Source organism: Monodon monoceros, unplaced genomic scaffold, assembly GCF_005190385.1.
Source record: "Monodon monoceros isolate NGI ecotype Baffin Bay Population unplaced genomic scaffold, NGI_Narwhal_1 Super_Scaffold_13, whole genome shotgun sequence".
In the NCBI taxonomy this organism is placed as follows: domain Eukaryota; kingdom Metazoa; phylum Chordata; class Mammalia; order Artiodactyla; family Monodontidae; genus Monodon; species Monodon monoceros.
In genome coordinates this window covers 59,404,315-59,429,582 of record NW_021703769.1, presented here as the reverse complement: position 1 = coordinate 59,429,582, position 25,268 = coordinate 59,404,315, and the positions used below count along the sequence as shown (strand labels likewise).

Sequence of the window (25,268 nt, the reverse complement as noted above, 5' to 3'; positions counted from 1 at the left end):
TCCACTGACACCCAACCTGTAGAATTCTTATATATTCATCTCAACTGCCTTTGATAAGTGGACACTGAGGCACAAAAACAAAATTACGGCATCAAAAACTTCCAATTACTAGAAAATAAGGCACCTGCACATCAAAAACTGCCTCTTTAGAATCTTCCCATTTTTGTCCCTTTTATGATGAAGACAATGTACTGTTCTATTTGGATGCTGAGATTTTTAAAAATGAGCTGTCCTTTTATAATGTTTTTAAAAGAGGATTTATAAGATTTGAATCTAACTGAAACCTCTGAACTTGCAAAGAGGAAAATTTCAAGAGGATGTGACAAAATTATTTCTAGCAGCCGTGACACTTCTTGATGCTAAATGCTTTCTTTGAACTGTACAACACAGCGCAAGTTGGGATTTGGTATCTGACAAGAAAATAAGTGAGATACCAAGCTGACGATGTAGATATTCTTCTCCTACAAAGGTTTTACCTCCATAACCAGATCCAGATAACTTAAGTTATACCAGTCACTTCAAGAGGGCTAAGTGAGATGCTGGAAATGGTGGAACCAGATACTATAAACTAGGTTTTGAAAGCCACACCAGCACTTGCTCTGTGACCTTAAGTAAGTCATTAAACTTCTCAGTTTCCTTATCTATGAAATGGAGTTACTAACACTTTCAGAGTTGCTGGGAGGATTAAAGATGAGGTATGTAAATTTCTTAACACAGAGTATAAGTTTTGTTAATTAAGCTGATTGACGATGATGATGGTAACAGATGACATTTATTGAGCAAGGCTCTCAGTCCAACAATCCTGGAGGAACCGGGCTTACAAGCAGATCTTTCTCCTCTTGAGCCTTCGGATGAGACTTTAACCCTGGCTGACACCTTGATTGTAGGCTCACGGGATGTTGCTAAGCAGTGCTCAGATTCCTGACCCCTGACAATAAATGTGTGCTGTTTTTAAAGCTAAGTTTTGGAGTAATTACATAGTTATGCTGCAATACATAACTAATATGAAGCCAGGAGTTCACAACCATTTTTACTACCATGGATCTCATTAATTATGACTTATCCTCTATAAACCTCTAGATCTGAAAAATTATTTCTATCGAACAAACCACATTCATTGAGCAAAAATTTATTTTCTTTCCCATTTCTTAAAATTCATCATAACTATATCTAATTAGGTGTGCAGTAAAATCAGTTCCTTGATATGCTCATGACATCACCAACAGCCAAAGAATTGGAGGGAAAGGCACCAAACGAAGTTCAGATATGTCTTACCCAAAGCAAAGAAGAGTGATTTTCTTCTAATGCCTTCTGCAGGGCCTGAGTGTGTGATGATTTCTGAATGAGGTTTTAAAATATTGAAAATAAATTACCAGTGAACTGTGCTCAGAGCTTTATCGAAATTGTCTTATTTCATTCTCATAACAGATCTTCGATAGATGCTATTATTATGCCCACTTGGATTCAGACATGGATCCTTGAACTCCAGAGGTCCTACTCTTATCCAAAAGATTGCATGGCCTCTTAGAGAGGGAAAGTGACTTTTGCAAGGCATACAAAATTAAGGCATACTAAGTTAAAATTCCTAGTTTCCTGTCTGCTTGCCCCAGAGGCCTCTTCCAGTCCTGCTTTCTTTCCACCTCACAGACACTAAAGCATTCTGAAGGTCAAGTCTGTTTTTTTAGAGGACAGACTTGAAGGACACTAAGGACAGAAGCAACAACTGAGGCAGCATCAGACCGAGTTCAATGTCTCCAGGTCAGTGACACATAGTAGGAATGGATATTGACCAGTGGATACTACCTGACCCAGAGTATATTTTTCCCCAGACTTAACTGTATCTTCTTGGAACAATTTTGGTATGCATTACAGTTTCCAATTATTTACCGCAAAGGAAGCAAGCACAGATATAGATCATGCAAGAATGAAATGGATTGTTGTGATAGGGTTGGCCTGGATCATACAAACCTGGGTTTCAATTCCGACCCTGCTATTCACTACATGTAAAATCTTGGATGAGTCATTTCACCTCTCTGAGCCTCAGTTTTCCCCAGCTCAAAAATGGGAATGATGCCTCTTCCTCAGAGCACTGATGAAAGGAGAAAATGAGGCAAGGCACATACAGTACCTAACCTAGTACCTGGCACATAATAAAAGCTCAATAATTAATACCAGAAGGAGTTGTTGCTATTATTATCATTATGATGATTATTATCTTTCAAGGCTGAGAATGTCTGAATTGATAAGGAAAACTCCTTTCAGTTTTTAGGTGATGAATGTATTTCTAATGGGATTGATTTTTTAAATAAAAGAAACTGAAAATTTCTGGGACACTGAGGTCCTTGTAATTGGGATCTTCTAAGCACTGGGCTCGGGGGAGCTTATTTTGAATGGAAGGACGTGATTATTAACTGTTTCCAACATGCCTTTAAATAATCCCCAGACAAGTCTGACAAGGGCTTCCTGAATCTCTGACATCTGCCTTTCTCCTTCGGGAGGGAAGGAGAACTGGAGACATCACTGGGATACATCCCAGTGTCTGACTGGCTTCATTCCAGGGAGTAGTGAGGACATTTAATATAATTGCTAAAAAAAGAAAAAAATCATACAACATGGCATGTGGTCAAGAGCTTGAGTTTGCATCGCAAAGATCTGGGTTTCAATCAGCCCTGGCACTGACTTGTTGTGTTACTTTGTGCCAATTTAATCTCTCTGAGCCTCAGTTTCCTCTGGGAGTTGTGGATAATAAAGTGCTCTTTCCTACGGTTATCATAAGGATTCGCTGAAATAATAATTATGATAACAAAAGCTAACTCTTAAGTGTTTACTAACAGTTAATTAATGTGTTTAATCGATTATTTTATTTCTCACAACAGCCAATAATAAAGATACAATTATTGTCCCTATTTTTAAAAGATGAGAAAATAGAAGTATGAAGAAAATAGGTAAGTAGCTCTAAGTCCTACGAATCCATGAATGCTTAACCTAGACCTACAGACTGTCAAGGGGATCCATGGATAGAATCCAGTGGGTTTGGGAACTTGGATGGTACAAAATAACATCTTTATGTTCACTAGTCTCTAAATGAAACGACGTCACCAATAGAAGCACAGATATTGTCGCATCAAATTGTAGTGGTAGCAGAGAGCTCAAAGAATTGTTTGTGCTCAGCACTACACTGCAACCTGTCATTAGGTCTTGTTCTTTAATACATGAGTTAAAAATCACATATATTACTATATCACCAATGTGGATTTTAAAAATATTTTCATCACTGTATTTCAAGATAATAGGTTTGTTTTGTAATCCTATGCAGTTTATTCTATGCATTTAAAATCAATATTTTGAGAAAGGATCCATAGGTTTTACCAGACCACCAAGGGGGTCCATGGCTCAAAAAAAGTTAAGAACCTCCAAGCTAGTCCACAGATATTACAGCAATGGAAAACCCTTAGCATAAAGCCAGGTACATAGCAAGTGTTCAGTGCACAAAAGCCATTACCATAGTGATTATTATTACACCCAGCAAAATCCTGTTTATCCAGGAGCAAACTTTTGGAAGTAAGAAGGGAGTCAATCCTGTTGACTATACCAAATGGTACAGTGATGGGAGGGGGACCACTCAATCAAGCAAGAGAGCAGGATTGGAGATTATCTATCCCAGCCTCCTCCTTCTTGGGGGAAGAAACAGAGTCCCAAAGAGGGCTATTTTCAGGGCCCAGGGCACATGGCAAATTAGCGTTGGAATCAATACCAGCAACCAGTTCTTCTAGAGTCAGTCCTCTGCCCATCAGAGGACACGACCTTTTGACATTGGACACGAAACTAAAAGATGAAGTTCCCTCTCTTTGGAAGCACACACGTTCATCTCATTTCCTTCTGCATCCCAAGGTCCACAGGAAGAGCTCACAGATATGGGATGATCAGGGAATTGGCATCATGCAAACGCCTCTCGGGGGTGGTCCACTGCGAGGAGGCAGTATCTCTTACAAACACTGAATCCTGGGCCCGCATTCAGACCTGTGGAGCTTGGGGATCAGCATCTGTATCAAATTTCCCCACTGACTCACAGGCTCATGCACGTGAGAACAACTGTACAGTAGTTAAAGTATGAGCTCTGGAGTTCGAATCCCAGTTCTACCACTTAACTGTTGAACCACTTTGGGCAAAATTACTCACGTTTTCGATACATCTCTCACCTCCAAAGCTAATAGTGCCTACCTTATACAGTTGTGATGAACAAATGCGACCGTCACATCAAGTCTTCAACAGTGTTTGGCACATCGTGAGAGCTCTACAAATATAATTGATAAGGTGGTTGTTGTTGTTGTCTATGACTTGTAACCAAGCAGACAGCTTCACTAATGGAAGAGGCTGTCACTGCCCCCCACCCCCCAAGAGGCATGTGTTTCTATCCTATTGAAGCATCCACAGGGCTGTGATGTGTGCTGCTCAGTAACTCCCCTGATCTGGACAGTTCCTGAGTACTGGAAAAGCATCGTCTGCCATCCAGACATCTCTGATGACCGTAACTATGCCCCAGAGAGAGAGCAGTGGGGTCTGCTCTGGGAGACACCAAGTGACCCGTGACTATTGAAGTATCTCCAGATACCAGAGTAAGGACCCTCACTCTGACTGCAGTTTGTGGTCCACTACCCCTATTGACAACTTCTCCAAGTATCCAGAAAGTGGAAGCTTCGTTCCCAGGAAAACTCAGACATCCAGCTTTGAGCAGCCCCATGAGCCCTCACCCCCATCCCTGTGTCTTTAGGACTTCGGTACACGATGGCTGACTTCCAATTAGTGCCAGGGCATGGGGTGAGAAGGGACAGTCCCCCTGCTTTGTTCTGGTTTCTCTCTTCGAAATCTCTCCACCCTTGCATCTCTGTGCCTGGGGCTTTCTTTGCCACCATGGAAATCCCTCTGTCCTTGCACATGATGGCCTGGGGCTGTCTAAACATTAACACCTCTTGAAAGCAATGCTCAAATGATGTCTGATGGGAGTTGGTGGGTAAACACCCCAGCTCCATGCCCACTTGGGTGGGATAATTCTCCCAGTTTCCCTGCAGCATTAAACTGTAGTCACTCATAGAGGTAGCTGATATGGTAAATCATCCTTTATTAGCTGGTTTTCTTCCCCTGTTTCACCTCCCCAACACCAGCCAGTGTTCCCTTCCTTTCTCAAATAAACTCCTTGCCCTCAAATTCTTCTCTCAGAACCCCTCCCTGGTGGAACCATATTAAGGCAGGTTTCGACCTGAGAACTCAAATTTAATGCTAACAGAAGGCAGGCAGGAAATAAAATTTAATAAACAGTGGAAGAATCCAATCTCCCATACTTTCCATATTTGTGTCTTTTACAAACCTGGTCACTGGTAAAAACAGAAGTGCAAATCTCAGCAAGAATCTTGACCATTAAGGTTAGATTTAGTTATGATCAGGGAGACCGAGCCATGATATATATTTTAAGGCAGGAGGTGAATTAACAGACATGACACAAGACTCTTACCAAGAACCTTTCAAACAAAAATGTCTCCTGGAAAATTTGTTGCTATTAACTAAAATCTTCCTTTACCTGTAATGATTTCTCGTACCCTCAGAATATTAAGGATTTAGCTCCCTATGCTAACATTGGTGCTCCCTGGTGAAAACTCAGGTTAGGATGATACAAGGTAACCCTAGAAAGATACATGGTAACCCCAACAGCATCACATATAATCAGTTTTATTGCCAGGTAAGAAATTCATATTAATATAGTGAATACATATGTTTACAAATAAACATTCTTAGAAAACAAACAAATGTGTTTTTTTTCTTCATTGTAGGAAGTATTATTGGTATCATAAACTCTGCAGTTGTTGACAAGTATTAACACAGGTTTACTTGCAGAACATATGGTTACTAAAATATTCGCACATAAAATATGCTCCATTTACACACAAAAAAACTGGGGGGAGTTAGATGGAAATGCCAGGCGGAGCCCAAGGCCGACAGAGGCTGAGACGCTCTGGGAGGGCAAAGGGAAGTCAGACTCTGGCCCTGTTGGGTTGGAAGTTGGGGGGTAGCTAAAGGTAAGAGGAGGCTACTGCCAGGACAGGAGATGGGGAGGGGATAGTCTCCCTGCTTTGTTCTGGTTTCTCGCTTCTAAGTCTCCCCATTCTAGCTAGAGGATCCTTGTTGATACATGGCAGTCACAGTTCTACAGGTCATGATAACCTTTCAGTATCATGAGGTCTGTCCATACCTGCCTAGAAGAAGCCAGAGAATAAACTTTCCTGTCCAAACTCCCTCCCCTTCCCCCGCTTCAGTTCAGCTCCCAAAGCCAACTGGAAGGTAACGAGGCTAAGTACTGCTCTTCTTGGGCTCTCACCACTGTTACTTCTTACGGACCAAGCTGCAACTTCACTGCCGAAATTATAGCTGCAGACCTCCAAGTTACAAAATTCACTGGGTGCGGTTTACTCAGAAGAGAAGGAACACGACGAATAAATCCTGTAGATTCAGAGACCGAGAAAGGTCCTTCATCAGGGCTGGGATAAGGGGGTTGAGGGAAAGGACCAGAAAGGAGCTAAAAGGGAGACTAGAATGATAGAACTTTGGAGCTGGAGGGAACCTCACCAAACAAGCCAATCCAGTATTTCCTGAAGTATGCGCTGTGCACCACTAGTGAACGCAAGATGATTTTTAGTAGTACATGGATAGAGCACTAACTACCACTGAGTCACATAGGAAACGATTTCCTTTTCACTTTTGTCAGCCCATTTGAGTACTTCAAGGAGAAAATCTCCAATGGGTGCCGGTATATCTTTAACAACTCTTGAACGTCTGCTAATCTGTTTTTAATCAAGAAAAGGGGAGAGGGAGAGAGAAAAGAAGGAAGGGAAGAGAAAGAAGGTGAGCAAACGCCAGGCTCCAGGTTCAAACCCTTCTGCGGGTAATAGTCTGTAGCTAGAACATAACAATCGCTGCGCTGTTGCCTTTGTCCTTATTTTACACTTATTTTCTATTCAGGGTGACTGATATTGGTTTTCTGTTTGTGACACTGACACATAGTTTTCCTTTCAAAAGTTAAATGTATTAAAAATGTATCAATTTAGGTACAAATATTGTGACAGGGATACACAAAGATGCCAAAAGTGTGCGGCAGGTACACAGATAACTAACATCAAGGAAACACTGACCAAGCCCACTAGTCGTTACTCCACAGTGGGTAGCACTGGGGTTTCAGCCAAGAGGCTGAGAAAGCAGGCGCTAAACCTCCCAGCTCTGCCTCACCCAGCACAGAGCCTCATATTCGCCAGGATCTGACAGAGGGTCTCCTGGGCACGATTTCTTTTCTTTTTTTTTTTAATGGGCAGAGGTTTTGCTATTTCAAAAAGCTTGAAAAGCTTGACCTCGCCCCAATTCCCCATGTTTCAAGTGGAAGACTAAAGCCCAGAGAGATAAAATGCACTGTCAATGTCCCCAGATCAGCTGGGAGTAAAGAAGAGAATAAACAGCTGGTTTCCCCGATCCCATGATGTCAGAGAGATGGGGAAGCAGAACGCTGATGTCCAGCATTCCAGGAAGGGTCTTGTTCAGACCACGTTCAGTTTCTGACATCAGAAGAGCTGGGGGTCTCTCCAAGGTTCCTGTTAATTAGCTAAGCCATTTAAGGGACTGGTTGAAAACTTCTCACCTTAAATGAAAATCTCTTCTCCGTCAACCTCTCTCTTTGGGCTTCCACTAAACAAATCAGACTATTAGGAAAACTGTCTTTATTGGGACACCCATTAGCTATGAGAACCCGTCTGAACAACAACCCCGGGGTATCATGGATGGGAAATGAACGCATTGCAGTATCTGGGGAAGTGGTTTGGAGGGATCGTTTGTCTATCTATCTATCCTGGGAATGATGGGACCAGGAATGCTTGGGTCCCACGCTAGGTTTGGGGAGCTTGGGGTGGGACTCGGGGAGTTTTGACAGTGTGTGGGGGAGGGAGGTCTTGGTCTTTGCAAGTTGCAGCATTCCCCCTCAGAGTGTGGGATCGGGTGGGCTCACCAACAAACAGAGGATGGAAACACCTTCTACTACTGCAGAAAGACAGGAGGCAGGAAGGCTAAAAGAACACAGGTTGCACTTGGGAAACAAGACTGTCATTCAACAGTGACACACTGAAGGCACCACCCACGCTTATGACATTTTCAGTCCAAAGCAGTTGAAATTCGGCAGCGGTGGCAGCAACAGGCTGAAGGGGAAGGGAGTCGGGGATAGACAGTTAATAGAGGACTGGTTTCTGTCTCTGTTTCTTGTCTCGGAGGCGGGGGGACAACGCCAGAAATCAGAGGCTCTGGGTCCCCTTCTCACCTCTTGTCAACATTTCAACTGTGAATTTTGTTTGTTCTTGACGACGTTGTTGATTTCCTAAGTCTTGAAGATGTTGGACAAAAGTTACTTTGCTGTTCTTGTCTGTTTTGTAGTGGGATTCTATTTTATTTTCCTTTTTTTAAAAAATAGTTATTTAAGACTCTCTGGACCCTCTCCCTGCCATAAAAGCCTACCCCTCCCATTTCCACAGTCTTTATGGGAGTTGTCTAAAAAAGTTCTTTCTTTCCCATCACTGTCGGTGGGTTCAGGGTCTATTTATTTTTTGTGAGTTTGAGTGTGTGTTGTTTTTGCTTCCAACCTTGATGATATAAGAAGTATATAAATAGCATGGTGGGGGGGGGGTCCAGTTACTGTCTCACGCTCATCACAATTTTATGTCCACATCACTACTTCCTGGGATTAGAAAATGCTTATCAAGTGCACCAGTGACCCCTCTTTTCTACCCCACCTTCCATCCTTTCTGGCTCTTTCACCCAGAAACAGACAATGCATGGTCAATGGTATATGTGCTCAAATGGACAATTTCTCTAAATTGTGCTACTTTTTTTTTTTCATCATGGATTTGTTTCAAGTTAGGAGGAACAGAAAAATCAGCCCCACGGTTTAGGCATGTGAGTTGGCCACCTCGACCCTGAAGTCGAAAGCGGGTGCCTCAGTTTCCCCTTGGCTGTATTGCTGACCGTCCACGTTCCGGTCTTGCTCAGCTGCCCGCCGACACGTGTTAGGCATGACACAGGAAAAGCGTGATTCCATGTCACCAGTAGGTTTGTCGTCGGTCGGTGTGGAGGGTGAACGTGTGGGTGGGTGTGCGGGCGGGAGACAGGGAGGGTGTGTGTTGGGGTATTTTTTGCCTCTCTCAGTTGAGTGTGGTCTCCAGGATGTCCCCTGTAGCGACAGCTCAGACAGTCACTTCCGTTTTGCTGTTGGTGATGAAGTATGGCTGCGGGGGTGGGTAGTGCTGGGTGCGAGTTCCCAAGGGGTCGTTGGAGCCGGACTCAGCCGTGCCCAGCTTGCCCTTGTTCCCATAAGCTTGCTGCCGCCGAAGAGACTGATCCTTGGGGTCCCAGCTCTTAAAGTTGGCGGTGGAGTTGTAGGCCAGGGAGTGGGAGGGCGTCTTGTTGGTGCGGGACTTCTGTCCGTTCTGCTTGGCGGGGCCATGCTCAGGACTGAAGGCCCGTGGCTCATCCTCCACTCTTACGGGATGCAGAGGCAAGTTCCCCTTGGCGGCCAGCTCGGCCAGGTGCCGTCGCTTGGAGTAGAAGTCATCATTTACCTTGTCGGCTGTACGATGGGACAGGTAGGTGGACGAAGGGAGGAGGAGAGAGCAGAGAGAGGGAGAGAGAGGAGAGAGAGAAAGACAGTTAGGGATTAGCAGGTCAACCCAAGAACAGCATCTCAGTGGGCCAACAGTCCAAACGAGACACACACTAGAAACTCCACCCGGAGCAGACAGAAAGAAGGAAGACAGGGTCATGTGTTTTCCACCAACAAGAGGAGGACCAAGAAGGCGAGGGCATCCGCAAGGGAATCTCTAGTTCCCCCCAAATCCTTCTTCCCTCACAATCACACCTAGCACTCCGCCACCCTTGCCTTTCTTATAAAATGCAAGTGTTGTTCTTTCTTCATTATGAAAATGATGCTTCTCATTAGAGAAAATATCGAACACATTCAGAAATATTCGTATCTATCAGCTACTGCCCAAGACAGTCGATATCAATACTTGGGTGTATTTTCTCCTGGTTTTCTCAATAAAGAGTTTCATTTGGAATTTGTGTTAGTGCTTTTGTTTTTGCTTTTAGCAGTTAAGCAGACCTGTGTTCAAATCCCACTTCTGCCACCTACTAGCAGTGTAACTTTGGTAAATAACTTTTATTACCAACAGCTTCTGCATCAGGAAAGTGGTTACAATAAAAAAGGATATTTCATAGGGTTGTTTAGAGGGTTAAGTGATGCCATACGTAACATGCTTAGATATTAGCCACCACCATTATCATCATCATTATAAATAACTGTAATTTCTCATGTAACATTCTAGCAAGCATTTCTTCATATTGTTATAAATCACTAGCAAACAGCATTCTAATACCTACATAATATTTCAGTGAGCAAAACTATGAAAATTAATCATTCATCCTATGGATGAGCATTCAAGCTGTGCCAATATTTTGATAATATAAATCAATCTGAAATGAGAATTTCCTAGACTAAAGCTCTCTTAGTATTTAGAATTTTGAATGTGAAATAATTCTTAAAATATTCTTTAATCTGTATCAGAGGGTGGAAAACTATAGCCCATGGATCGATCTAGCTGCCACCCATTTTCATAAATAAAGTTTTACTGGAATGCTGCCATGCCCATTCCTTCACCTGTCTGCAGTGCAACAGCAGGTCTGAGTGCTTGTGACAGAGACTGCATGGCCCACATAGTGTGAAATATTTACTATCCAGCCCTGAAATAAATTATCTGAAGTGGAATTACTTGGCCAAAGGCTGTAAACATTATTAAGGCCCTTTATACATATTGCCAACTATGCTACAAAAGAATTATACCAATTTCTGCTTCATTCACCACACTCTAAAGCACTGAATGATTCCTTTCTTTCTTTCTCTCTTTTTTGTTTTCTTTTCTCTCTCTCTCTCTCTTCCTCCCTCCCTCCCTTCCTTTCTTTCTTTCCTGCCTTCTTTCTCAATTTATTTGATAACTTTCTGAGACTTTATTTTCTCTCACAATTCTTTTATTAGAAGATCCTCTATACTTTTTAAATTAATGTCTTAGCAATAAACTCTTGAACATATATCTCTCAGGAGTCCAGAAATATGTGCTGCTCTTTAATCCACACTTCCAGCATCCCATACTGTTATGTGTGTGAAATCATGTAAATTCATGGAGGTCACTGCCCTTCCACGTTTCTTTTCTCATTCGATCCTTTCAACCACAAGAGGTGGGAAAGACAGGGATTATGACCTCTGCTTGACAGATGCGGAAACTGTCAAGCTAAGGAACATGAAATCATTTAATTGAGGTTACCCGCAGCTAGCGGCTGAGCCAAGGTAGAACCTAACTCCATTAGACATTATTTGATGCTTTTGAAAGGCCGTAGAGGGAAAGCTCTGTTTTCAGGAATGAGTGAGCACATATGCCCCCGCTTGCCCCTTCTGCATCTGTGGCAGACATCACTCATTGATCACAGAGCTCTTTCCTAGCTAGCATGGCCTTTGCTTAGATTCCTCAGCACAGCACCCCCGGAAGCCACATGTTAACCTTCCAGGCTTAATACAGTTTAAGTTGGGTTTCTGTCCATGTTTAATGTAAACAACCCTGAGTAATGCAATCTTTCAAGAGAATGTCCCCGCTTCCTTGAATTCTAGAGCTGTCTGAAGATACAGAATATCAATGTCAAAAGGAACTATGGAATAGCTACCGACATGGGAAGAGCACACATTCCCGAAATACCATGCACTCCTTAAGGTGGTATGAGTTACATTCAAGTTGGTATTAGAATCGCGTCTTCCAGAGGAAAGTTCTAGGTTTCCAATGCATGATGTTTCAACAGAAGGATGCTCTGACATCCCTCCTTGGACTTCAAAATTCATGTATCCAGTTACCTCCAGGACAGAGTCACTGGCATCTCCCACTCAAGGTGGCCAAGACTGAACCCATCAACATCATTCACATCTGTTCTCCAGGCTCTTCCTTCTCTCACGAGTGGGAACACCAACTCTCTAGTTACTCAAGCCAGAAACACAGGAGCAGGTGCTGATGTCACCCTCCTCTTCTCCTCAGCACAACTGCTAACCCACAGGTCCTTCCCATCGTACCTACCAAATGCTGCTCTAACCTCTGCTATGCCTCCTCCTTGCTTTAAATGCTGCTCTACTTCTGCCACCAAACTGGCTCCCCTGCCTTGAGTCTCACCTCCCCCAGGCCACTGTCCACACTACAGCCAAAAGCATATTTCCTCTTTTGTTTTGTTTTGTTTTGTTATGTTTTGTTTGGCCGCACTGTTCAGCTTGCGGGATCTTAGTTCCCCAAACAAGGATCAAACCCGTGCCCCTTGCAGTGGAAGCTCAGAGTCTTAACAACTGGACTGCCACGGAAGTCTCCCAAAGGCATATTTCTAAAACTGACCATGTTACCATTTACCAAAACCTCTCCCAGCAATTTTTCTCAGTCATTTTAGTCATACATCAAACAGGCATGGGCCAGGTGGTAGACATTGTAAATATAAGGACATTGGGAGAATCAGAAACAGACAAGGTCCCTGCCCTCGTGGGGTGGACATTCTATGAGGGAAGGACAGAATGTGACCAAATAATCCCACAAATTACATAAAAGTAGAAATATAGTAAGTGCTATAAAGAACTATCCAGTCTTATGAGTATTAATAATAAGGTCTCTGAGCTGGTCAGAGAACCAGAGGATGGAGCTGATGTGTCTCACCCCTTCATTTACATCAGATGCTCTGTTATTCATCTTTCAAGGTTAAGCTAAGGTGACGCTTTCTGATTCCCCGGCTCCCTCAGCAACCTCTGCGCTATCATAGTCCTGACTGCTCTTTTCTAGTTTTCCATTTTCACATCTATTTGCTCTCACTAAACTGCTTTCAGTCTCTTACTGAAAGTCTCACCCACCCTCATTATGTCCCCAGGCACGATCCAGAACCATTTATTCCCAAATTCCTCTTTCCAGACAATGGATGAGTCTAAGGGAAGCTCAGAGCAAGGGATGCATTGGAAGGTTCCCGTTTCTGACAAACTGAGGAAATTGATTATGAAACAGGTGCCCCGACAGGTGGGATAGGTGATGTCCTCTCAAAAAGTTCTAAAGAAAAATAGTCCCAGGGGCATTCAATTCTTGCCCTATCAGTGCAGGTATGGGAAGCAGCTCCCATTAGGAGGAATCATGGAGCCGCCCGTGGAGAACCTACAATACGTCCTTCTCCACACCCAACCCTGAATTTGTCTCTTGGTGAACCTGTCATTGGGAAACCCCTGAACATAGAGAGTGTTTGGTATATGGGGCAAGGGTGGGACAGAAAAATCTGTAGGCTTTGGAATCAGACAGACCTGAGTCTATGAGACCTTGGGAATGTCAAACTCCTTTATCTCTATTTCTTTTGCTGTAAAATGAGGATAATATAACTACTCTGAGGTTTATTGTTAAGAATAAATTATATGAGACACATAAGCTATATAACACAATTCTGAAAGAGAGTAACTAGTCACTACATATATTTTGTCTGTCTTCTGGCTTATGAAAGAGGCACTGGATTAAATCCAACAGACATTTACTGAGCGCTCTGTGCCAGATATCCAGCTAAGCACAAAGGAAGCACTCATCCAAACTAACCACCCTTCCTTCCTTTCTTCCTTCCCTCTTTGCTTCCCTCCAGCTGCCATGTGTATTGAGAGCCTAGCTGTCCCTATGAGACGACACAAGAAGGGGCCTTGATGCGTTCGGGATGAGGTGCTGGTTAGGGAAGGCATCCTTGAGGATGCTCTCTGAGTTGGAATCTGAAAGTGAAGAGTAACAGAAACAGCATCCAGGTGAGCGCACATGGGGTGTATTGCAAAAATAGCTGTAATACTTTGCAGTTCCTTCCATCGAGAGGTGGAGTCTATTTCCCTACCCTATGAATATGGCCTGACCTTGTGACTGGCTTTAACCAGTAGACTGTAGCAGAAATTATGTCACACACATCCCAAGCCTGGGCTTTTGGAAGTTCTGCAGCTTCTGTTATCAGATCTTGGAACCCTGCCTCCATATGAAAAAGGAAGCCCAGGTTAGCCCCCTGAAGGATGAGAAACATGCAGTCCAGTTGCCCATGTTCACCACAGCCAACAGCAGCCTGCTACCTGCCAGATACCCAGTGAGGCCATCCTACACTGTGAAGCCATTAGCCCACCTGCCAGCTCATCACAGACACTAAGTAAGCCTGGCCAAGAGCAGCCAAGCCAGCCCAAACCAGAAGAACTTCCCAGCTGATCCAGAACCACAAGCCCAATAAACAGTTGCTATGTTAAGCCACTAAGTTTTGGGGTAATTTGTTACGCAGCAGTAGATAACTGATACAGAACAACATTTGCAAAAGGCCTGAGGTGGGAAGTAGTATGGCAGCTTCAAAAACTGAAAGCATATGTATGTAATAAAGTGAAGAAGACAAGGGGTCATCAGATCATCTAATGTCCTGTATGCAGGATTATATCGTTCACATCTATTTGTTTGTCTGTCCCCCCTCCACATGACTCAGAGGTGTTTTTGACAAGTGCAGAGCAGGTACAGACTTGCTGCATGGGGCATAAAACCATCCTCCAAAGAGTTATTTTCAAGATCATTTCAACAAGGATGTGGTTGGTGGTTAGGTGGATGAACTGTTCCCATAACCAGGAAATGCAATTTTTGTGAAATCCTCTTTTTCATCCCCTCTGATTTAGATACCGAGGATGGGAAAGAAATACTTACCTGGCCACTCTCGGTGTTGTGCATTGTGGTCCCTGTCTTACTATATTAAAAAGCGGCTTGTGAAGGAAATCACAGATTCATTGAGCAGCCTTGTAAGCCCCATTAATAAATGCATTAACCTAATCAACCAAGGTACCTCGTGGGCAGGTGGTTAACAAGCCGACCAGGTAACAGATGTGTGAGGCTTCCAACAACACTGGTCCTCTCCGTTTTTATTTTTCTTCATTTAAAAAGAGGAAGAAAGAATGAAAAAGGTGCTTTCCTTCCAATCAGCCTAATTGCCTTGAAGGAACCAAGGCTTCAAAATTAAACTAAACCTTCCTCCATCTGTCTCTCTCTTAATTAGCAGCAGACACTTGTACAGGTGCTGGGTGGGATGGAGCTTCGCCTCTATGGAAATGGAGAGTCAAGGTAATAACCAGTTTTCAAAACAAGCTACACATCTGAGGGTCTTGGCAGGTGGCCTCCCACCTACCTTCTTTCCTTGGGCCAAGGATATCTTAAGGAGGGGTTCCTACCACTCCTTCTCCCTTGGTGATCATCTTGGGTCTCAGGTGATGGATTTCACCTGGTAAGCAAGGTCCCACCCTAAGCTGTCAACAATTCCCAATTTGTCCCTACCTTTGGTCCAAGAATATATTGAAATAGAGCGATTAATCTTCCCATCACACTTAAAAATCAAATCCAAATGATTTGCTGTGACCCCGAAGGTCGGCATGGCCTGGCCTCTGGCTGTTGCTTGCCCACCCTCATCTCTCCCTCGCTTATTATGACCCATCACATAGTGCACTAGTTCCCTAGGGCTGCCATAGCAAATTACCACAAACTGGGCAACTTAAAACAACAGAAATTTATTCTTTCCCAGTTCTGGAGTCCAGAAGTCTGAAATCAAGGTGTCGGTAGGTCTGTGCTCCTTCTGCAGGCTCTAGTGAAGTATGCTTCTTTGCCTCCTCCTCTTCGCTTCTGGTGGTTGCAGTAATCCTGGCATTCCTTGCCTGTAGCTGCATCTCCAAACTCTGCCTCTGAATTCACATGACCCTCCTCTCTGTGTGTGTCTATGTGTCCAAACTTCCCTCTTCTTATACGGACACCAGTCATTGGATTAGGACCCACAGTAATCCAGGATGACCTCATTTTAACTTAGTTACATCTGCAAAGACCCTATGTCCAAGTGTGAGCACATTCTGAGGTTCTGAGTAGATTTCGGTCGGGATGGGGGGAGGATGCTATTCAATCCAGCATACACACACAGGATTCCTTTCTATTCCAGAACACGCCAAGCTTTTCACCATCTCAGAGCCACTGGACCTTGTCCCTGTTGTTCTCACTGCCAAACACCCTTCTTTTTGGATCCTTCTTGTCATTTGGTTCTCTGATCAAAGGTCACTCAGAAAATTCCTCCTGATGACCCAGTGAAAACACCCCCGTTGCTCTCATCACCATTCCCTATTTTAATATGTTCTTAGCCTGCATATATGAAATTATTTTTCTTAGTTATTTGTGTATTGTCTGTCTCCTTTGACTAGAATATAAGCTCCAATTAGGTTAGACATCATATCTGCTCTGCTCATCACTGTATCTCCAACATCTTAGCCCAGTACCTGGCACATAGTAGGATACAATAATAAACATTTGATAAGGGAAGAAAAGCGCCAGAGACAGTTTGATTCCAATGACATTCTCTCAAATATTAGAAATGGGCAGGATGCTTCACCTTCTGATCTCTGATGGCTAATTTTATATATGCCAACTTGACTGGCCTGTAGGGTGTCCAGGTTAAACATTATTTCTGGGTCTGGATGAGATTAGCATTTGAATCAGTGGACTCAGTAAAGCACACGATCCCCTCCAATGTAGAGGGGCACCAACCTAATTTGTTAAGGGACTGAATACCACAAAAAGCAGAGGAAGAGAGGATCCATGCCCTTCCTGCCTGGCCTGCTTGAGCTGGGACATGAGTCTCCTCCTGCCCTGGACCTGGGATTTACAACACTGGCTCCTTTGGTTCTCAGGCCTTCAGACTGGGACTGGAAATACACCACCAGCCTCCTGGGTTTCTAGCTTGCAGACAATAGATTATGGGACTTCTCAGCCTCCATAATTGTGTGATTCAATTGCTTGCAATAATTCTCCATATATACATATATTCCATATATACATATTTGTACGTATATATCCTATATAATATATCCTACATATATAATATGCATATATATAAAATATATACATTAAGTATATCCTCCGTACCTATCACACAGATGTAATCAAGGTAAAATGAGGTCATACTGGATTAATGTGGATCCTAACCCAATGACTGGTGTCCTTATAAGAATAAAGAAATTTGGACACATAGACACACACACAGAGGAAGGCCATGTGAAATCAGAGGCAGAGACTGGAGTGATACAGCTACATAAGGCAAAGTATGCCAAGGATTGCCACACCTACACACAAATATCCTGCTGGTTCTGTTTTTCTAACTAATACATCGTCCACACTGTAGAAGGCTACGTGACCTGTGCTTTACAGGGATAGAAGGACTGGAGCTTCTGGGGCAGAAGAACCAGGCTGCTGCCCAGCTCCAAACTCCTGGCTGAAAACTTGCAGAGGCATGGATGTTCTCTAGCAGCCATAGCTCAGGGGAGGTAGAATGGAGTCAGGCGCAGGGGGCGGGGATTGGTTAAAGAGACCGCTTGGATCCAGCAGCAGGCTGTGCTGACACGCCCCCTTCCCAGCTCACCCAGTGTAACCTGAGTTAAGAGCTCACCTTTATTAAGTGCGTGCTCTGCTCCAGGCACCCGGCTAAGGAATGGACATTTGTTACCCCCTTTAATCCTCTCAATATCCTAATGAGGTAGGTGCTATTATTGGTCTCATTTTATAAATGGGGAAACTGAAGCAACAGAGCTTTGGCAACTTGTCCAAGTGACAGTGCTGGGATCTGAACCCTTGACACCTGGCTGAATTCCAAGTATCCTGAAATTTACGAATGTGTGACAACATTCACCATCTATTTAACCATCTGCCTGCCTTATAGAAGAAACTCTTGTTTCCTTAACAAGTTTCTATCTGCAGGAAAACGTTCCCCCGAAACTAAAGAAGGTGGAGGACAGAGTGAGAATTATAAGGAGAAAACACTTTTCTTGATTCCTCCTCTCAAAACATCAGGGATTGAGATATACATGTAAATCTTATTCACAAGAGGAGACATCAAAATGTCACAACTGGAAATTTCATGAAGTCTCAAACTCCCCCTGGAGGCAATATATGTTTACCTTTTTCTTCCTTAAAGTGGCGCAAGAGAAGGGAGCTGGGGTGTCATGACAGGCTCTCCCTGCCAGGCTCACAGCACTCAGTTGGCTACTGCATTACAAGAGTATGGGTCTTGCATCGTCTGAGATGCACTGGCATTGGCGGGAGTGCTGACCAGTTACCAACAAAAAGTGGCTTCCTGTTAAAAGAACTGGGTTGGATAAGGTGCTATATGCTTCTCTTAGAACTGGGAGGAGCCTGAAGCTTCGTCACCACTCCAGCCAGGCACCATCCAGGTGCTTTACAGGTATCATCTCATTTAGTTGGCTCCCCACCCCACCCCAAGCCAATGAGGTAGGTGTGGTTGCCCGGTCTCTTCACACTATATCACACCGACTCCCTCCATGACGATGTAGGGGGATCCCATTTTGCGATATTCACCAGTATTCTCTTCGCTGTGCTTCCACTCTCCCCTCCCCACCACTCAGAGAGCAGCAATCATTTTTGATGATGACAAAGTATTCCAAGTGTTGCTCCTGAATCCTACACTGAGCTCTTGACAGCCATAGTAGAGCCTTGGAAGGCAAGGCGTCAGCAATAAGATCTGAGCATGCTGAGACAGAAGGATTAGTGAAGCTGAGAGCGTGCAGGACTCAGTGCAACTTGTTTATACAGCAGATAGCGGAGTTTGGAAGAATTCTGTGACTGTAAAATCTTCTTTAGAATATGGTAGAAAGAGCATGAACTTGAAGAGCAGATGGACCTGAGTTAAAATTCCAACTCTTCCACTTATAAGCTGGAGACCTTAAGCAAGTTACCTAAGTTCTCTAAGCTTCACCAATAAAATGGAAAATAAAATAACAATGCCTATGTGGTAAGGGTTATGGTATTCAAGGTTATGGTAAGATTGAGATTATGAGATCTCAATTGAGATTGAGATCTCAATTGAGATTATGGCTAATCTCATCTCATCCAAGGTTATGGTAAGGTATAAAGGTTATGGTATTCAAAAGAACCATGTAAACTATCTTGTATAATGTAAAGTACCAATGTCCTTGCTTCATGGTAGGTATTCATTAGATAGTAGCTGCTACTGCCGTCATTGTCAGAAAATAAAGTGAGGATAAGAAGATCTACTTTGCAAAGTGCAGCAGAGAAGTAAACAAGTGACAAAGCACAAACCATTATGCCTGGCACACAGTAGGCTCCTTAAACATATACCCCATCTGAAATGATATTGTAAGAGACTGCTACTTGTCATCCAGATCTCTTCTACCTTTTTTCTTGGGCACATGGCCACCTAATCCTGAGCTAGATTTCCCTAGCCTTCTTGGAAGCTAAATTTGGCCACGTGGCTAATCTCTCACCAATGGACTGTTAGCAAAAGTGATGCATCCAGTTTCCACTTCAACTTACTCAGTTAAAATGAAATTGGTTGCCCTGGGTGTCCTCTCTCCCCCTTCCCATAGGCCAGGACAGCAACTAACTATAACAATGCAGGTGAGGACAATACAGTAGGTGGCCACAGAGCAACAATGTTGGAGGAACCTGGGTCCCTGAGTGACAGCTTGGAGTAAAGCTGCCCCACCAACCTGGACCACCCCCTCTGGGGCTATTACACGAGAGAGAAATATACTTCTTTCTCTTAAGCCACTGTATTTGTGAGGCCTTTTGGTTCACTAGGACAGTGCTGAACTTGTATTGACATGGGAGTGTTTTCTGGGTCTCTACTTTTTTTCTCTCCATCATGAGCTGAATGAAACAGTAAAAGGGGAAACAGTTCATGATTAAAAAAAAAAAATACCCAGGTATTTCTCCCTTCTTTTGAAATACATGTTATAAAGCTGCACAGGCTCCTGCGGTTGTCTCAGCAGGCAGAAACAAGAAAGGCAGGAAAAAAGCCTAGCTTCCCAGGCAGGAGAGAGCCAGGGGGAGGTGGGAAGATTTGTCTTTATGGCAAATTAGCCCCCCTTTCACCTGGTTCTGGGCCTCACTGTAGAGACACAAGGAGGGAAAATCACATTTGAACCAGGTTCTAATTAAAGCCAGGACTCCTGGCTGTTTCTACAGGGCCACACGTCTTTCCTGAAGGCTTACCTCTCTAAGGGAGAAAACTGGAAAGGGGAGAATGGAATCCCGGCCCTTGTTTATCTTAGCCCTGAGGGTCCCAAGAGAAGGCACTGCTGCCTTTGCTGCTGAAGATTCTGAAACAGTGCCTGGCTTGGGCTTTGCGCCAAAGCTATCCAGCTGCACGATCAGCCCCTCTGCTGTGGCTGCAGGGAGCCCTCTGTGAACATCTCACTGCCAATGGACCCATGGCACCTTAAGCCCTCTGTCTCTTACCTTAGGCAGTCCTGTTGGGCAGTCACCACTTTCTGAAAGGCTACTGAACAAAGGTAGCTGGACTCATGCTCCATCCAAGGCTGACCACAGAGCCCCCTGCATTGAAGGGCCCTGGTTGGAAACTGTGCACTCATTCACTGCCCTTCATCCTGCACTGCTGCTCCACAGATGGAGATATTTCTTCTCAGAAATTCACTGCATGGTTTGTTTTACGATCAACCTCTGAACTGGTAAAATTGTATATAACTGGTGGTTTTTTAAAGGGAGGAAATAAAAGTTAACTCTCCTTAATCCTACATACTTCCTTCCAATGTGCAAAGGACCATCTCAAAGTAGATAATGATAAGATTTGGGACCCTGTGTTAGATGAATGCATGAAGGACCTCCATTTTCTTCCCCTTCCTTGTATCCACACTCTTTTTATGTGACTTTGAAGCTCACCCCCCAAAATGAGGGTCTTGTTTCCCCGCCGCTGGATTCTGAGTTCATCATGTGATTAATGAAGTTTAGCAGATATGACACACACGGAAGTTTGAAAAGTGCTTGCTGGTGTTTGATTGCTCTCTTTCACCTCTGCCCCCATCATGAGAACATGTCTGGGCCACCTTGTCTAAGGATAAAAGACACCTGGAGCAGAGCCAAGTCACCCAGTCTTTCCAGCTGAAACCAGCCTACATCAGCCAGCATCCATCCAACCCCAAGTCATATGGGTGAACTCAGCTCAGACTAGAAGAACCTCCTGCATCAGGATAAAACACTGGCACATAGACCCCTGATCTCAATAAATGCTGAGTTAAATAAGTTTAAGCCATGCGATTTGAGGTTGTTTCTTATGCAGCATCATTGTAACAATGGATAACTGATACAAATGCCAATCATTCGCTCACCCTACTCCCAGGAAGAGCCCTAATTTCCAGGTGGGGATCCATGTCTCCCCTACTCTTTTTTTTTTTTTTGCAGTACCCGGGCCTCTCACTGTTGTGGCCTCTCCCACTGCGGAGCACAGCCTCCAGACGCGCAGGCCCAGCAGCCACGGCTCACGGGCCCAGCCGCTCCACGGCATGTGGGATCTTCCCGGACCGGGGCACGCACCTGTGTCCCCTGCATCAGTAGGCGGACTCTCAACCACTGCGCCACCAGGGAAGCCCTCCCCTAGTCTTAATCCAAATGGTGTGGATGACATACCCCTCCACTCCTTCACCCCCTAACCATTCCCTGATGACTACAAACAACCCATTTCATTGCCCTCACCATAACAATTTGTTCAGAGGTAGGTGGCCACATGACAAGGCAAGCCAATCATAGCAAAGCCTGGGATCTTTACTTATGGAGACAGAGGGGCCAATGAGATCAATGATCCCAGCCTTCCATTTATAGGAGAGGCAACTGGAGCTGTGGGCACAAGGACACCCAACAGAACAGAAGCAGCACTGGATCTAAACACTGGCCACCCCCCGCTTCCACCTGGTTGATTTTTCTATTTCCCAGGGCCTCTTTAGAAAAGACAACAGGATTCCCTTCAAATGCGATGCTCAGCTTCAATTAATAATTTATTAATAAAATGTATGTTTAGTGTCTACTATGTGATGGCGGTACCATGCAAGATTTGGGGGATATTTAGCATGAATGCTATCTAGCCAGCTTATTAGCCTCAGAGTGACACACGTTTTTTAAAAAATTTTACTAGTAGTTGATTTACAATGTTGTATTTGTTTCTGCTGTACATCAAATTGAGTCAGTTATGCATATACATATATCCACTCTTTTTAAGATTCTATTCCCATATAGGTCATTACAGAGTATTGAATAGAGTTCCCTGTGCTATACAGTAGGTCCTTGTTAGTTATCTATTTTATATAGAGTAGTACTGCTATCTTGCTGCAATGGCATTTCCTGCAAAGCAGAGAACTCTCTCCACAGGCTCACTTCATGCCCTATGGGTTCCCAAGGAAGCTCATCAAAATGCCAGTGCTTGCTATACACTTTTCCAAAGAGACTGAACTCAGAAGCTGGTAGGATTTGATTTTTATTAAAAAAAAAAAAAAAAATCACTTCCTTATCCTCCACCTGCTCTGTACCCTGCTGCTCACCCACAAACCAATAACCCAAGCCAGAAAGTTGCAAAAGGCTGACTTTTATGAAGTAATGTTTTAAGGCTACTTTTAAGTGAGTCCTTCCCCAGGTTGTGTACCCTCCAACAGAACTGTAACCCAAATCACATATTTTCTGTGCTTCTGTAGCATCTCTTGGATGAATATTTATCACCGAGCTACATCAATTTTCTCAAAAGAAAGAAAGAACTAGGATTTCTTGAGTGCTTACCATGTACTAGACACCGTTTTTAGCCGTTTCACCTACATGATCTAATTTAAACCCTCGTAAAGGGAGGTGATGAGGCAATATCATTTTTTCCCATGTGACAGATGAGAACTAAGGCCCAGAGACACTGAGTAATTTGGCTGCCAACTGACTCCGCCACAGCTGATAAGTGGCAGAGCAGGGTACCAAATCCAAGACCGTCCACCTCCAATGCTCTTACCTTCCAGCTATAGCCCCCAGATCAAACCCCGACTAAGAAAACAGCAAAAATACTCATGTATTTTTGGAATACATGAGGAATGCTGGCATGCGAAAACTGGTGCTCTGGGGTAAGCTGTGTTTGTATCTAGGATTGGGTCTTAGGAAAATGTAGGTCCAGAGTTGAATGCACATAAAATGACCCAGGAGGTACATTTTTAAAGTGAAAAAATGAAAAATGGAAAGTGAAAAATCCAGAGGTTCCAGGCCCATAGGAGTGTGGGTAGGCCCGGGATGGACATTGGTAAAAAGCATCTCCCATGATTCTGAGTCAAGTCCTTAAGCCATTCTTTTTTTCTTAAAGACTGATTTTTTTTTTAATTGAAGTATAGCTGATTTACAATGATCAGGAGAACAGCAAAGTGATTCAGATAGAGAGATATTCTTCTTCAGATTCTTTTATACATTATTAATAATGTATAAAAGAATTATGTTATTAAGAATATGTCTTAATATATATTAAGAATTATGTATAAAAGAAATGTTATACATTATTACAAGGTATTGAATATAGTTCCCTGTGCTATACAATAGGTCCTGTTGTTTATCTATTTTATATATAGTAGTGTATATCTGTTAACTATATTCAAGATATTGAATATAGTTCCCTGTGCTATACAATAGGTCCTGTTTATCTATTTTATATATAGTAGTGTATATCTGTTAATTCCAAATTCCTAATATATCTGTCCCCTCGCCTTTCCCTTTTGGTAACCATAAGTTTGTTTTCTATGTCTGTGAGTCTATTTCTGTCTTGTAAATAAGTTCATTTGTATCATTTTTTTTATGTTCCACATATAAGTGATATCATATGGTATTTGTCTTTCTCTGTCTGACTCACTTCACTTAGTATGACAATCTCTAGATCCATCCATGTTGCTGCAAATGGCATTATTTCATTCTTTTTAATGGCTGAGTAGTATTTCATTGTGTGTGTGTGTGTGTGTGTGTGTGTGTGTGCGCGCACCACATCTTCTTTATCCATTCATCTGTCGATGGACATTTAGGTTGTTTCTATGTTTTGGCTATTGTAAATAGTGTTGCTATGAACATTGGGGTCTTAAGCCATTCTTTGAGCTCTGGGTCCTGGTCCTGGGTGTGATGCCCTGTGTGAGTGTTGGCAATCTCATTTATCTCAAGAGAACTCAGTTCCCTCATCTGTAGAAGCATAAAGGGTGAAAAAGTGTATTTTCTTCATTGCTTCATGGAAGGGTATTATTTGCATTATCTCATAAAATTACTCCCCCAAACCTGATAGAATGTGAATACTATCATCTCCTCCATTTTGGAAATGGTAGAAATGAAAGTCCAGAGCATGTGACTGGCTTGGGCAAGACCACACAACCTGATTCTAGTCAGAGCTAGAGTGATGAAATCACAGCACTATGCTAGAAGTTTCCCCCAAGTTCCAGGCTCCAAAGGTGTGCTACACTAAGGACAGATCAGGTCCAAAGATTCGTTTTGCAAAATAAATGCCTTTCCATGATACGTGTTCATACTGGTTAGGGGAGTCCACTGGGATTGAGGTGGTGGTGTCTTCTTCCATCCTGGGTATTAAACAATTATTCCAGGAGTCCACAGGGCTGGGCACGTGGACCTACAGCAGTGACCACTAGGGGGAGACTTTCCTGGAAAACCTCAGGTAGTGAAAAATGGGATAGTGCAAACCACTAAGATTTGTTTGCCATTTCGTGGCAGATAGGATTCCCCTCCCAAGCGAGTTATAGCCAATGCAGGTGGGAGCAGGGAACTTGTACCTTCAGGGACCTAGCCCTTTCTCCTTTGAAGCTACTGCTTCTTTATCCAACCTCCCCAAGGGACACCCATCCCTCTGCCCATGCCCTGTGTTCCCAAAGTGGGTTCCTAGCAACATTCCAGTAACTGGATCTCAAGCTGTGAACTGGTTTTCCATAGAGAAAAGAGATCAGACGTCAAAAGTGTTTGGGAAATGATGGGTTATACAGAGTTTGACAGTTTTTTTAACCATGAGATTTTTCAGAGCTTTAATTTGATCACCTGATAATAATAGTAATAATTATACCAGTTACAACCTCATGTGTTTATCACTTCTGACATGCCAGGCACTGTGACATGTGTTGTACATGTTATCTCACATCATCCTCACAACCACCTTAGGAGGGAGGTGATAGTGTTGTCTCCATCCTGTTGATCAGAAAAGAGGGGCTCAGAGAGGTTGAATGACTTGGAGAAAGTAACAAGAGTACCAATGATGGAGCCACGATCAGAACTCAGGTGTGTCTGAGG

At 43.5% G+C, this 25,268-nt stretch overlaps 1 protein-coding gene across 1 annotated transcript in view; it reads right to left on the bottom strand.

The window, feature by feature from the left end:
- Window positions 1-8,981: 8,981 nt before the first annotated feature.
- Window positions 8,982-25,268, bottom strand: part of SHISA9 (shisa family member 9) — a 291,123-nt gene continuing 274,836 nt past the window's right edge. Inside the window, exon 5 of the mRNA XM_029221519.1 lies at window positions 8,982-9,649. Coding sequence (XP_029077352.1) covers window positions 9,267-9,649 — 383 coding nt within the window. The 3' untranslated portion in view covers window positions 8,982-9,266. The remainder of the gene's footprint in view (window positions 9,650-25,268) is intronic.